The sequence below is a fragment of the Hemiscyllium ocellatum genome, chromosome 13 (assembly GCF_020745735.1).
Source record: "Hemiscyllium ocellatum isolate sHemOce1 chromosome 13, sHemOce1.pat.X.cur, whole genome shotgun sequence".
Classification (NCBI taxonomy): domain Eukaryota; kingdom Metazoa; phylum Chordata; class Chondrichthyes; order Orectolobiformes; family Hemiscylliidae; genus Hemiscyllium; species Hemiscyllium ocellatum.
In genome coordinates, this window is record NC_083413.1 from 7,839,305 (window position 1) to 7,854,431 (window position 15,127).

Below are 15,127 nucleotides of genomic sequence, written 5' to 3' on the forward strand. Positions count from 1 at the left end.
GTTTGTTGATAGATTTCTGGTTGGAATGCCAAGCTTCTAGGAATTCTTGTGCATGTCTATGTTTGGCTCGTCCTAGGATGGATGTGTTGTCCCATCAAAGTGGTGTCCTTCCTCATCTATATGTAAGGATACTAGTGATAGTTGAGTATGATTTGAATAGTTAATAACTGCAGATTTCCGAGGTGCAGTTCTGCTTATTCGTGTGCATGTCACAAAACAGGAGTATGCAGGTACGGCAGACGATTCAAAGGGCTAATGGATGTCATCCATTATTACAAGGGGATTTGAACATCAAAGGGTTTTATATTACAGTTAGGCAGAGTATTTGATGAGATGACATCATGAATATTCTGTGCAGTTTTAGTCTCGTTATTTAAGGACGGATGTAAATGCATTGGTGGAGGTTCAGAGGAGGTTTATTGGATTGATACTGGGAATGAGCTAGTTGTCTTACAAAGAAATATTGGACAGGTTGGGCTTGTTTTAACTTGAGTTTAAAAGAATGGTGGGTGACTTGATTGAAGTTTATAAGATTCTGAATGATTTTGATGAGGTAATCGTGGAAAGGATGGTAGTAAATTTTGTGAATATTGCAGTATTAAAGAATGCAGTAGCTTCTTCCCACTGGGGAATGGACATCTTATATTTTAGAGTTGATTGTTCTCTGCACCTTGTCTGTGGCTGTAACACTATATGCTGCATTCTGCTCTTATACCCTGATGCACATATGTAAGGTATGATTTGCCTGGATTGCACACAAAACAATACCTTTCCGTGAATCTTGGTACATGTGACAATAATAAAGCAAATCAAAGCATTAACTGCAACTCGCTGTATATTGCTGAAAAGAAACACATTTTGTCCAAGTCTTTTATCTTACACTTATCAGGGCAATTCATAAGAATGTCAATTCAAGGAGCGAACTAACATTTGTACTACATGAGGTGAAAATGCTGATTTGTGGAAAGTGGCTGGTGGCAGATGCATTGCCATGATCATTGATTGACAAAAAACAGGTTTAAGTTTTAATCCAGGCAGGTTCATTCTAATTCATCAGGGCCTTGCCCTGGGCAGTGATAAAATCACTGTCACCTATTCTGTTGTGTTGAAACAGGCACAGTGTATAAATGTCTGCCTGTCAAGTACAGGGCCCCGTGTATTAATCTGCGTAGCTTCCAGTGCGCTCAAGAGCACCACACTGAGAACCCAAATGACAATCCTACATTGGTTTTCAGCATAATTCTTCACACACACTGGATTAACCAGCAAATGTTGTCTAACTGCAGAATCACATCTAATGTTGGACGTTGTGTTGTGAGTTTTGCAAGCCAAAGGGTTCATTGGAAAAATCAATACCTTGCTCATTTCTGTTGTTATATCAATTCTGCTGTTTGAAATTGTTGGGCAAACTCAACAGTGTCTATGGAGAGAAAGCAGAGTTAACATTTTGGGTCCAGAACTGATGGTAGCTAGGAAAAGTTTGATATATATACCGAAGATGGGGAGAGTGTAGGAGTAAACAATAGGTGGCGGTGAAGCTAGAAATGTTGTTCTGCCTATCACATAAACGATATGTGATATATTAATTTCCATGCTGGTATATTGCCAGATATACTGACATACTAAGACTGAGAAAAAGCATAAGCCAATCTGCTAAATCTTTCCTCATCAGACAATCCTTGCATAACAGGAATCAGGCTTCCAATACAAGTCTATCCTTAAGTAAGGAGCCCAAAGCTATAAGCACTGTTCTTAATGTGGTCTCACCAATGCCTTGCACGGCTCTAACAAGTTCTTCCCTCCTTGAACTCACCAAACCCCTTGCAGTAAAAGCCAGTTTTTGTTTCATCAAATTATATCAATTCAAAACTCTGCGGGACGGTGGCTCAGTGGTTAGCATTGCTGCCTTGAAGCACCAGGGACCCAGGTTTGATTCCAGCCTTGGGTAACTGTCTGTGGGGTGTTAGCACGTTCTCCGGTCTCTGTGTAGATTTCCTCCAGGTACTCTGGGATTTCTTTTCCACAGTTCAAAGATGTGCAGGTTAGGTGAACTGGCTGTGCTAAATTGCCCGTAGTGTGCAGGGATGTGTAGGTTAGGTGCATTGGTCAGGAGAAATGTTAAGTAATAGGGTCGAGAATGGGTCTGGGTGGGATATTCTTCAGAGGGTCGGTGTGAACTTGTTGGGCCTAATGGCCCTGATTGTAGGGATCCTATGATTAATTTGTTTTTCTCTCTCTCTCCACAAATGCTCTCTCCAAAGCAGATATATTCCAACATTTTTGTTACCTGATTTTCAGCATCTGTATTATTTTTCTTCCAAAAATCCAACATTTTTGTGTCCTAATTAATTCTATTCTGTCACCCCTCTTCATTTAAATAACCACCTGCATTTTTGTGGTTTCCCCCCAAAGTGGGCAACTTCATTTATTTTCATGCTGTACTTGCATCTATCAATTTTTGCTCACTAATTTAGCCTATGTATCCTTTGCAAGCTCTTTGTATCCTCATCATAACGTGCTTTCCCTGTCTGTTTGTCTCATCAGCAAACTTGGCTATAAAACTCTGTCCTTTCAACCAAGTTGTCACATTTTGGTTACTACTTCTAAATTGCAGTAGTAACACTGAATTGAGATTGGAACTAACGTTGTTTGAAATGATGTTTCCAAAATATGGAAAATGCCAAAGAACTGCAGATGCTGGATGTCAGAAACGAAAACAGAAACTGCTGGGAAAACTCAATTCTGAAGAAGGGTCACTGGACCCAAAATGTTAATTCTGCATTCTCTCCACAGATGCTGCACAACCTGCTGAATTTTACCAGAAATTTTTGGTTTGTTTCCAAAATATAGTCTTAGCAGCGGTATGTTCATCAATGCAAATTTCTGTCTTTACTTTTTTTTTATGGAAAATAAGGACATCAGAGATTGAATTAATGATGTTTATTCTGGTTCCCATAACTGAGATTCCTGGTGCATCTCAACTTGTGATTTATTGTCTCACTTAACCTGACAACCTTGATGCTTAAATGTATTCCAATGCAACTTCGATTGTCAATGCACCATTACACAGGCTGGTTAATGTCCACAGTAATATATATGGGATTGGGACTTTTTTTGCATAAACTAGCTAAAAGGCCACTGAGTGTTCTTAATTGATTTTTCACTGGCTCCAAGTTCATGATCCAACAAAGTAAGCAGTTATTATGTGATGTTGATGCAAGAATTTACAATCCACACAGTCCTGAAATGTGGCTCTGGGTCAAGAAGCAATGGAGTGGAGTAAAGGCTTCAGATTGAACCTCGTAGCAGGAGTCGAGCCTGTTCCACTATCACTGCGATCACAGATGATCCTCGAACTCCATGCTATATTTCTGTTTCTCTCCAAACCCCATGATGCCATCAATGGTGGGAAAACTCTGAGCAATCAGGTTGCAATGTGTACTATTTTAATTGTGTCCCATTTTAAAGTTAAGATGCTCTAATTAACTATACATCTTAGTGAATCAGTTAGATACTCTGAAATGCCGTGGAGAAATTAAAATGTTTCTATATCAAACTAAGTATTGATGAAATCCTCAATACCAACTTCTATTAACTGCTAGCAAATCTCCTCCACTATTGCAGATGATCAAGCTACCACTTTAGGTGTTACGCATACTTTGTTTTCTTCATTTATACAAAATAAATGATGTTCTAATTTTTACTTGTCACTATTAGCTCCATAGCTTTAACTAAAGACATAAGACCTAATAGAGACATACAAGATAGGATGGACAGTCAGGGCCTTTTTCCTCGAATGGAGATGGCTAGCACGAGGGGATGCAACTTTAAATTGAGGGGTGGTAGTTATAGGACAATGAATACCCTGCCTGCAGTAGTGACTCACCAACTTTACAGACACTTAAATGGTCATTGGATCGGCATATGGACGAGAATGTAATAGTGTAGGTTGGATGGGCTTCAGATTGGTTTCACAGGTTGGCGCAACTATGTTCTTAATGGAAATAATAAAATTAGAAAAAATACTAAATTTTCACCAATTTGTAATCCCATTTATTCAATTTTGTTACTTGCAGATAAGCCTCCAAACTGGGACGTCTGGTACGAGAGCACGTTTGACGATTGTGGAAAAGAAGCCTGCCTGTCTTTCTCAAAGGAGGTTTTGTGTTCGCGTGTTACAGTTGACCATAACTACTATGCCATTTGTCAAAACCTACTCTCTAAATATGCCACGTGGCGTGGCACAACTGGCGGGCTCCTGCACAGCCCTCCTGCAGAAATTGTCCGAGCTGGCAGACTGGAGGCCTTGCTCGAAGAATGTGCACACCCAAAGAAACAGTACGGCCGATTCCAAGCAGCAAGAGAATTGCGAGACTATCTTGCAAAGCTGAGCAATAATGTAAGGTAGCTAAACATGGGTCTGTTGTTTTTCATACTGTTCTAGATTTGAGATTTGAGTTGAACATGAGTGTGGTTCCTGTGTAGAATGTAAACCTGTATTGAAGGATACCTTGCAGATATGGCACTATATAGTGTTGTAATTCATGCTTGGAACAACAACAGACATCTGCAAACCAGTGTATAGGACTGATTATCTGATTAGAGCATTGAGCTATTATTGACTTGTTCTCTGATTGCCTGCAGAGTAATTCCGATGAAGACCAGCAGGTCACTGGTGATAATAGACCCTGACAAGTTTAATGATTGCACATGTGTCAAAGGGCAATTGACATAACACAGCATTACTGTCACAATTTGTGAGGCTGATTCCTTTACTGAGGAAACCTTCCTTAACTTGAAAGCCTGTTTCAAGGCTTTAACCTACTGATGTTGTCTTGATCCTGTCTATATTTTAAATAAGGAAAGCATTAAAAATGTTTGTATTAAAGAAAAACTTACATATACTGCCATCAAAATGTATGTGCAAAATTTTGATACAAGTTTGCTCATACTCCTTTTCAAATATGTGAACGTATTTCTAACTTATCTGTAAACTGAAGCACTGAGAAAATATGGCATTGGGGTATACTGTCCAGAACCTTAAAGCATTCCCTCATCACCATTTAAGCAATAATTTGATGTTCTGCAAAGAATGGGAAGAGGAAATCCTCACTGTTTGTATTACACAAGAAGTCTGTAAGCATGAAATAGTGACTGGAGGTTAATTTCTTTTGAAGCAGCAACATTAAAAAAGAACATTTTGAGCATCTTTATGGGTTACTTAAAAAAATCAATTTGATTTCTGTAAATAAAATTAGGGGAGCTTTCTTTCCGCAAGGAGTAGAGGAGACAGACACAAAAGTATTTGAGCACATGCCAAAGAATAAGAATTGTTCCAAAATTACCCTTCCCTTGGAGGAGAAACCTATTTATTGGGTAAAAGCAGTGAAAATACAGTGCCAAGGATTTTGGTGGCTATTTATATATTAAAAATGCATTACCTAAAACAGGAATAACGTTTTTGGTTGCAAGTTTGCATTTACCACGTGCTTGGTATTATTCTTTATTGATTTACTGGGCTGACACAGATGGCAATTGCTTTCTGCTCCAGATCTCACATTGGTACAGTATTGTAATTTAAAATTTGGTTAAGGTGATGATTTTCCATTTGTTCCCACTAACCTATATTAATTTTTTTTTTCAATTTAAGCAGTTGTGTGTGTTTGGCACGTTAAAAAGCCTCATAGTTTGTGTGGAAATGGGGTGGAAAATCTGTTTTTGCTACTGATTAGCTGAAGTGCAGCTGTAACACCATTACCAGCTACTTCCATGCCTGTGGTTCAATCTGGATAAATGTTAAACTATTCCCCGTAAAGTAATTTTGTGACTTTAATCTCCATTTTAAAACATGCTGATGCTTTTCATTCTAAAACTAGCTTGAGTTGGCTTCATTGCAGGGAACTGAATGCTGCAGTATCACTACGAAATAAAGTAGGAAGCAATAGTGTTTGTTTCTCTGGTATTTCCTAAACCTCGTCAGACACTGAAGTAATCAGATTATGACCCATTTAACAGTACAAATGTAGCTTTTATTGTGTACTGTACTTGTTAGTGAGGATGCAGCTGACTCCAGGTTTGGGTTTTGGAGGTTTGTAAATGCTGGAAAATGCTGTCTTCACTTTATTTTGTATGTTCTCATTTAGTTTCTATGTTTTATCATAATGGTTTGATTCACTGTGCCTTTCATTCAGAAGTTGTCTTTATAACTTAAAGTGGATTCATATAATAAAACTTTACTTATTAATGTTTTTTGTATTTATTTCTCTTGAAAAACTAAACACAAATTCATAATTTTACCAGCATTACCTTCCACTTTACATGAAGAATTGTATTTGTAATCGTTGTTCCCTTGAGGCAGTGCTTTCTTTACACTGCTTGACTAGTACAAATGTTCTGCTCTTACGCAAGACTTCTCTGCAGTTACAATTTATGGGTTTAGGAAGTGCAGGTGCTAATGTTCAGGTTCTAAACATTATAATTTAACACCAACAGTTTTTTAAAAATTCCTACAAACCACAGAATCTCAACCACTGTTTAAACCCATTTTGACATTGCTCTGAAATTGCATGTGGTGTCAAACTTGGATTTCTTTTTTATTCATTCACTGGATGAGGGCATCATTGGCTAGGCCAACATATATTGCCCAGAGGATGGTCGCATCAATCACATTGCTGTGGGTCTGGAGTAACATGTAGGCTAGACCAGGTAAGGATGGTAGTTTCCACCTCTAAATGACATTAGTGAACCAAATCAGTTGCTTCCTGACAATCGACGGTGGATTCATGGTCATCATTAAACTCTTAGTTCTGGACTTTTTAAAAATTACATTTATATTCCACCATCTGCCATGGCAGGGTTTGAATCCGGATCCCCAGAATACTATCTGGATTAACAGAGATAATACTGCAAGGCCATTGCCTCTCCCATGTCATGCCATTTCTCTTCATGCCAGGCTGAGAGGCAAGATTTTTATCCCAAGATGTGATGATTCGGAAGAAATGCACCCTCCATGACTCCTGCCTCAGTTTTCCCCATCATGAATCTTTGCTCAGCTTACGTGATCTCTGCCAATGTTACTGCTTTCAACAGGTGCCAGTAGCAGATGCTGATATCTGTAGTTTAGAATACAACATGAACTGTTACCACTTCCTTCTCCCCTATACATTAATCTCCAACCTATCGACAGTGAGAAACTAACAATGTCCTGTCAAATCACACCATGGCTGTCAAACTATTGAGTTGCTCTGCTGTGCAGATATTGCTTTTGAAGGACACCCTGCTTTCTTTGTGGATTGAAATATTGCAAAGCAGTTCATGCTTCATAAAGAATTACAACAGAACTTGTAAAAAGTTGTTCAATTACTTTTTTTAAAAACATGTTATTTATTTTTGCAAATTGGAAGCACAGTGGGTCTCCATGCTATAGCACATAACCAGCAGTTGTATTTTTGAGTTTTACTCCCCCATGCAGCTCTCTCTGAATTAACAATTTCACGAACGTCCCCACTATCTGAGCAAAGTTACCATTCTGCTTGTGAGCATCTGAACGCCAGCTTCAGTAGGCTTTTTGACCATGTACTGAAAATGTGTTGCTGGAAAAGCGCAGCAGGTCAGGCAGCATCCAAGGAACAGGAGATTCGACGTTTCAGGCATAAGTCCTTCTTCAGGAAAGGGCTTGTGCCTGAAACGTCGAATTTCCTGTTCCTTGGATGCTGCCTGACCTGCTGCGCTTTTCCAGCAACACATTTTCAGCTCTGATCTCCAGCATCTGCAGACCTCACTTTCTCCTATTTGACCATGTACATCATCACATTTGACCTTGGGCATGTTGCACAAAGAACACTTTTCAAAGATGTTCCTGGACATCCAACAACAGCTAAATAATTCCCCACTTTCCTAAAGGCAATTATAGCATCCTGATTTCCATAGAGGCTGAGATCAGCTAACTCAGCAGAGGTCAGGAATTCAACCTGACAGCTTACTGGGCCAACTTGCTTATATCTGCAGACTGAAACGCTGTTTTGTTTTAACTTTTAATTGCATGGTCAGAACCAGGGGAATGCTACTCTTTATTGACAGTTTGCATTTTATTTTGCTAATATTTATGGAACTTCCATTTATGTCATGGAAGTTTTGAGATTCTGCAACGTCGCATTTTTAAAAATCTCCATTTGCCACGTATTTCTTTTTGCTCTTTGATTTACAGGAACCAATATATTCCCTTTTGATCCTTTATTTCTTGTACATGTACAGCCTGTACTATCTCCATGTCCACAACTATCTCAAGTCTCTCCAATCTCAGCTACATCTGGCTCGAGTCTTCTCAATTTGGCTCTGCTTTTTAATATATCAAGGTGACTTCCAGACTTGTCACCCATTCTGAGACCCTTATTTCCAAAGCAGCTTATTGTTCAGTAAATATTCTTCTCTTCTTTTGTTTATTTTTAAATAATTGGTGTTTGTCTCAAAGGTAAATGTGCAATAATTATTGAAGTTTCACAACAAATACGATTGAGTTGATAATACGAGATGGGCAGAAGAATGCTAGAGACAGCAGATGGACAATGTGACCAACAGTATAAAGAAACACCAGCACCTGCAAACTCCCCTCTGAGGTCCATGCCATCCTGACTTGCAAGTATTTTGACATTTCTTCATTGTAGTTGGATCAACATCTTGACAGTATTTAATGTGGTAGAAATATAAATGCTATAGAAGATAATGTTGGGGAGGGGGATGAAGATTGGTTGATTGCTTACAAGAGGGTACAGACAGTTTGGTCACATGGCAGATCAGTGGCAGATAGAACTCAGCCCAGAAAAGTGAGAGTTGGTGCCCTTTCCCATAGAATCCCTACAGTGTGGAAACAGGCTCCTCCGCCCAACCCTCCAAAGAGTATCCCACCCAGTCCCATTCTCCTGCCCAATATTTACTCCTGACTAATGCACCTACTCCACACATGCTTGAGCACCATGGGCAATTTAGCATGGCCAATTCACCTAATCTTCTCATCTTTGGATTGTGGGAGGAAACAGGATCACCCAGAGAAAACCCACGCCGATACAGGGAGAATGTGCAAACTGCGCACAGTCACCCGAGGCTGGAATTGAACCCGGGTCCCTGGCGTAGTGAGCCAGCAGTGCTAACCACTGAGGCACGGTGTTGCTCTGAGAAGAAGTAAAAAAAAAGGGAATACTCAGAATGACAACACACCAGGAAACTCAGATAGATCTTGTGGTATTTGTTGACAGATCCCTGAAGGCAGTGGGACAGGTTAATCAGGTGGTTAAGGTTTATGGAACACTTCTCTTTATCAGTCATGGCATTGTTTATAAGAGCTGTGAGGTTATGTTGGAGTTATACAGGACTTTGGTTAGACCACAAGTGGAATACTGTGTGCAGTTCTGGCCACTGCACTGTAGGAAAGATGTGGTTACACTGGAGGGGCAGTGGAGGAGATTCACCAGGTTGTTGTCTGGGATGGAGCAGTTTAGCTGTGAAGAGAAACTGGATAAGCTTGGGTTGTTTTCTTTGGAGCAGAGGAGACCTAATGAAGAAGTATGAGATTGAGGGACATGGGCAGGGTGAATAGAAACAGCTGTTCCCTTCAGTTGAAGGGTGAATAACAGGGAGGTCTAATGTTTAATGCAAAGCAGGAGGTTGAGAGGGAATTTGAGGAAAGGTTTTTGTCATTCAGAGTGTGGGGCGGGGGGATGATGGGCTTGTTGAGGCAGATAGGTTCACAACCTTTAAAGCTGCTTGAATGAGCACTTCAGGGGTGATAACGTTCAATGCTATGGCCCTAGTGGGAAATGTAGGACTAGTGTAGATATAGAGTAGTTTTTTATTGGTGCACACTCACTGGCCAAAGGGTCTTTTCTGTACCATGTGATTCTATAGTCCGCAGCAGGTTGCGGTCAGGCCACCACTAGGGGCAGCATGGTGGCTCAGTGGGCCTCACAGCGCCAGGGACCCAGGTTCGATTCCCGCCTTGGGTGACTGTGTCTGTGTGGAGTTTGCACATTCTCCGTGTCTGCGTGGGTTTCCTCCGGATGCTATGGTTTCCTCCCCCAATCCAAAGATGTGCAGGTCAAGTGAATTGGCTGTGCTAAATTGCCCATATTGATTGGTGCATTAATAAGGGGTAAATAAAGGCTAAGGGAATGGGTCTGGGTGGGTTACTGTTCGGAGGGTCGGTATGGACTTGTTGGGCTGAAGAGCTTGTTTCCATACTGTAGAGAAATCTAATTTTCTTGTTAACAGTTAGAGATGGGGAATAAATACCTTGCCAACAAATCTCACTTTCCAGAACTGAAAAGGAGAATACACTACTACAGATGCTGGAAACTGTCATAAAAGAAAAATGCTGGAATTAATCAGCAGTTTGAATAGCATCACTGGAGAAAAAACTGAAGAGTAAATACATTTCAATTTGATGACTTTTCATCCAAACTCTGAAAGGTTATTGTCCTGTACCATTAACTCCTCTTCTCCCCACAGTCTCTATGATTTGTTCGTCAGATCGATGTGGTTGCTGGAGTTTATTCTTAAATCTAAAACGCATTTCACTTGCATTTAATGGTTAACATGGGTATGATAAGACATGATGTCTTTCAGATAAAACACATCACTACAGCGCAATAAGCTGGGATCACACTTGCTTCGAAAGAATGACTTGGAGAATGTCCAATGTCTAAAAATTGAGGATTCCGATTTCTGCACTGTGGCTCCACCTTATCCATAATCATAGTCGATCCTCCTGCTTTATAAGTAATATTTTTATATTGTTTTAGCAGTTTTCATTCTACGTTGAAAGTGATCTGCTATTGATGAGGCAAAGGCATTTTAAAATCAAATTCCATTTTTTAAATATCAGATCTGTTCTTAAGTATTTTACTGGTTTTTTTTTTGAATTTGTGCTATTTTTATCCATTAGGGTCTGAATGGAGACTGGATTGGTTTAATAATGAAGTATTTTAGCACCTCGCCATCAGATGTTCACTAGTGATTGCATATTGTTCAGCACCATTTGTGAATCCTCAGATACTAAAGCAGTCCACGTTCAAGTCCAACAAGATCTGGGCAATATCCAGATTCAGGCTGACAAGTGGCAAGTAGTGTTCGCACGACACAAATGTCAGGCAATGACTACCTCCAATAGGAGACAATCTGGACACTGCCTCTTGATAATCGGTGGCGTTGCCATCACTGCATCATCCAGTATCAACATCCTAGGGTTACCATTGAGCAGAAACACAACTGGACTCACCACATCAAAACCGTGGCTTTGAGAGAGGGTCAGAGGTACAAAGGCAGAAACTGCTGGTGAAACTCAGCAAGTTTGGCAGCATCTATGGAGAGAGAAGCAGAGTTAACATTGAGTCTAGTGATCCTTCAGCATTCAACCTATCTCTAGCTGATTCACAACTTAAGAAAATAGGTTCTAAATATGCAATTCATTTTGATTAAATTTAATGAAAGCATCTAATTGAACTTCATTTGAAAATTGGCATCTGATTGGAGTCAGCAAGGCCCTTGAAATTTACCAAAATTTCAAGGATGGTTTTCACTTTGAAATATGCCATCTAGTGGTATTGGTCTGGCAATAAACAGCACTGTGTGATGCCTTTGTGTGATTAAGCCTGCCTGACTTTTCCTGACAGAAGCTGCTGATTTTGTATGTGGTTTTAAAATCAGAATTAAATTAGCAAATGTATAATTCCCCTAGCATCACTTAATTTTATGTGCAATTGGAAATACCATTTCTGTAAAACAGTGAGGAATGCAGATTTTGCCTTTATATCTCATGTTTTGGGTGGCACAGTGACTCAGTGGTTAACACTGCTGGCTCACAACAGTAGGGACCTAGGTTCAATTCCAGCCTTGGGTGACTGTCTGTGTGGAGTTTGCCCATTCTCCCCGTGTCTGCGTGGGTTTCCTCCCACAATCGAAAGATGTGCAGGTTAGGTAAATTTTGCCATGCTAAATTGCCCATAGTGTTCAGGGATGTATGGGTAAGGTGCATTAGTCAGGGGTAAATGTAGAGTAATAGGGTAGGGGAATAGGTCTGGGTGGATTACTCTTTAGAGGGTCGGTGTAGACTTGTTGGGTCTAATGGCCTGTTTCCACACAGGGATTCTATGTGGCAGGATTTTTCATAAAAGGAGGATGTTACTCACCCCAATATCATTCCTGCATCCTCTTGAATATCCACATCTACAGAGCTCCAAGTACAGTCATAGAACTATACAGCACAGAAACAGACCCTTCACTCCAACTCATCCATGCCGACCAGATATCCTAAATTAATCTAGTCCCATTTGTCAGCATTTGGCCCATATTCCCCTCAACCCTTCCTATTCATTTGGCAATCCAGATGCCTTTTAAATGTTGTAATTGTACCAACCTCCACCACTTCCTCTGGACGCTCATTCCATACACGCACTATTATCTGTGTGAAAATGTTGCTGCTTAGGTCCCTTTTAAACCTTCCTATCTCATCCTAAACTTATGCCCTCTAGTTCTGGATTTCCCCACCCCAGGGAAAAGATCTTGTCTATTTAGCCTATCCATACCCATCCATATAAACCTCTATAAGGTTACCCTGTTTCCTTAAATAACTGGACCAAAGCTGTTCACATTACTGCAGGTGTGGGCTCACCAGTGCTTTGTAGAGTTGCCCTAAGACTCTTATACTGCAAACATCTTGAAATAGAGTCTATAAAACATGGAACTGGAAAGGCCTCTGACGCTCCAGGGAAAACCGCCCCAGCCTATTCAGCCTCTCCCAGTAGCTCAAGCCCTCCAACCCTGGCGACATCCTTGTAAACCTCCTTAGCAGACAGAGGAGAGCTACTGAAGGTGTGTACTGAGTGGAGAGTGGGTGTTAGAAATGCAAATATTTAGATATCAGCAATGTTTTCTAAAAGATGGGATCAAACCAGATAAAATAAGCATCAAGGAAAACACCTTGCTGGAGGCACACACATACCAGACACAGGCTGAGCTGTGTTAGAGACCATTATTTCTCTTTAAACAACCGCAACAAGTCCAAGGATAGGTGGGATATGCAATGCATCTACAGACCCATCAATGGAAAGTGGTTTGGGGATAGGCTGTGGCACGTTGAAGGTGATTCAGGCGGTCCATGGTACCCTAACCCTACTGGATTCAAGCCTGTTCACATGAGCGAATAAAACTCAACCCAAGGTTTCAAATTCAATCATGCTGGCCGAGAAAGGTTATATAATCTTGATTTTGTTTCTGTTTGGCAAGGAATGTTTGGTGTAATGTTAACGTTTAACTAATGGTGGCAGCACGGTGGCTCAGTGGTTAGCACTACTGCCTCACAGCACCAGGGACCTAGGTTCAATTCCCACCTTGGGTGACTGAGAGAGGTTTGCACATTCTTCCCATGTCTCTGTGGGTTTCCTCAGGGTGCTCCAGTTTCTTCCCACAATCCAAAGATGCGCAGGTTAGGTGAATTGGCCATGCTAAATTGCCCGTGGTGTTAGGTACACTGAAGAAGGGCTCATGCCTGAAACGTCGATTCTCCTGCTCCTTGGATGCTGCCTGACCTGCTGCGCTTTTCCAGCAACACATTTTCAGCTCTGATGTCCGGCATCTGCAGTCCTCACTTTCTCCATAGTGCTAGGTAAATTAGTCTGGGGTAGATGTAGAGGGATAGGTCTGTGTGGGTTGCTCTTCAGAGGGTCGGTGTGGACTTGTTGGGCCGAAAAGCCTGTTTCCATACTGTAGGAAATCTAATCTAATGTTAAATCTTTGATTGCATGTAACGCACTGTAGAATGGATGCTGTAATAATGAAAATTGAGTCATTTTGATGTAGTTGAGGGTGCTTTAGTGAGATTAGGGCTCAGCAAAAAGTAAAGTTTTCATTGTCATACTGGACCTGCTTTCTTATGAGAGAGTGACAACTGATGGTAGTTAAACCTTAGGGCCTCCACATTTCAGGCAAGGGGCGGGTTGAGAAGGAGAGTCGAGAATGTAGAATCTCTACAGTGTGGAAACAGACCCTTTGGCCCAACAAGTCCACACTGACTCTGAGTAACCCACCCTGACCCATTCCCCCTATATTTACCCCTACCTAATGTACCTAACCTATACATCCCTGAACACAATTGGCAATTTAGCATGGCCAATTGACTTAACCTACATATCTTTGGATTGTGGGACAAAACCAGAGCACCTGGAGAAAACCTGCGCAGATATGGGGAGAGCTCCCTTTTATGTAAGGCAGGTTTCAATGTGCATGTCTTCGAAGTAACACCAAACGAAAAAAATGACCTTTTGCTTAAAATCTGCAGGAGAGAGTTACGTAACTCCATTTGTGCAAGATGCAGGCAGACTGAAACCTTACGGAAACTTTGGATTGAATTTGCGTTGAGAAGAAACGTCAATCAGATCGATGTGCTGCAACTTGCACCAATGCTTCAGTGAATTCAGCTGCGTCTGGAGCATTATTAGAAAGTGGTTGTTACGTAATCCCAGGAATCTATGGGCAACCCTTAATTTTCTTCAAAATTTGTAGAATTGATGTGAGCAGAATCTGTGGTAACTTGGCTGTGTAGTATATACCATTTAACCACAGCTATCATGGAAGACTCCATGTTTGCATTTTCAGTAGGCACTAGATTAAGGAAAGCGACAAACAGTTCATGTTGATAAGTTTGAAAAATCACTGTCTCTTCCCTTTGAAACAGTTTCTGTTTTTGTTACATTCATAAAAATGTTAATTTTGTTCATATCTTTCCAGGCTTAGAACAAGAGCACAGTCATAGAGATGTACAGCACGGAAACAGATCCTTCGGTCCAATCTGTCCAACCCAACAAGACCAGATATCCTACTTTAATCTGGTCTCATTTGCCAGGACCTGGCCCATATCCCTCTAAACCCTTCCTATTCATATACCCATCCAGATGCCTTTTAAATGGTGTAATTGTACCATCCCCCACCACTTCCTCTGGCAGCTCACTCCATACAAGTACCACCCTCTGCGTGAAAAAGTTGCTCCTTAGGTCTCTTTTATATCTTTCCCCTCTCTATGCCCTCCCTAAATTTATGCCCTCTAATTCTGGACTTACCCACCCCAGGGAAAAGACCTTGT

General features: G+C 40.8%; 1 protein-coding gene across 3 annotated transcripts in view; it reads left to right on the plus strand.

The window, feature by feature from the left end:
* dipk2ab (divergent protein kinase domain 2Ab) overlaps positions 1–6,244 on the plus strand; it is a 244,311-nt gene extending 238,067 nt beyond the window's left edge. For all 3 annotated transcript variants that reach the window (XM_060834527.1, XM_060834525.1, XM_060834526.1), the window contains exon 4: positions 4,077–6,244. In XM_060834527.1, coding sequence (XP_060690510.1) covers positions 4,077–4,408 — 332 coding nt within the window. In that variant the 3' untranslated portion in view covers positions 4,409–6,244. The remainder of the gene's footprint in view (positions 1–4,076) is intronic.
* The last annotated feature ends 8,883 nt before the right edge of the window (positions 6,245–15,127 follow it).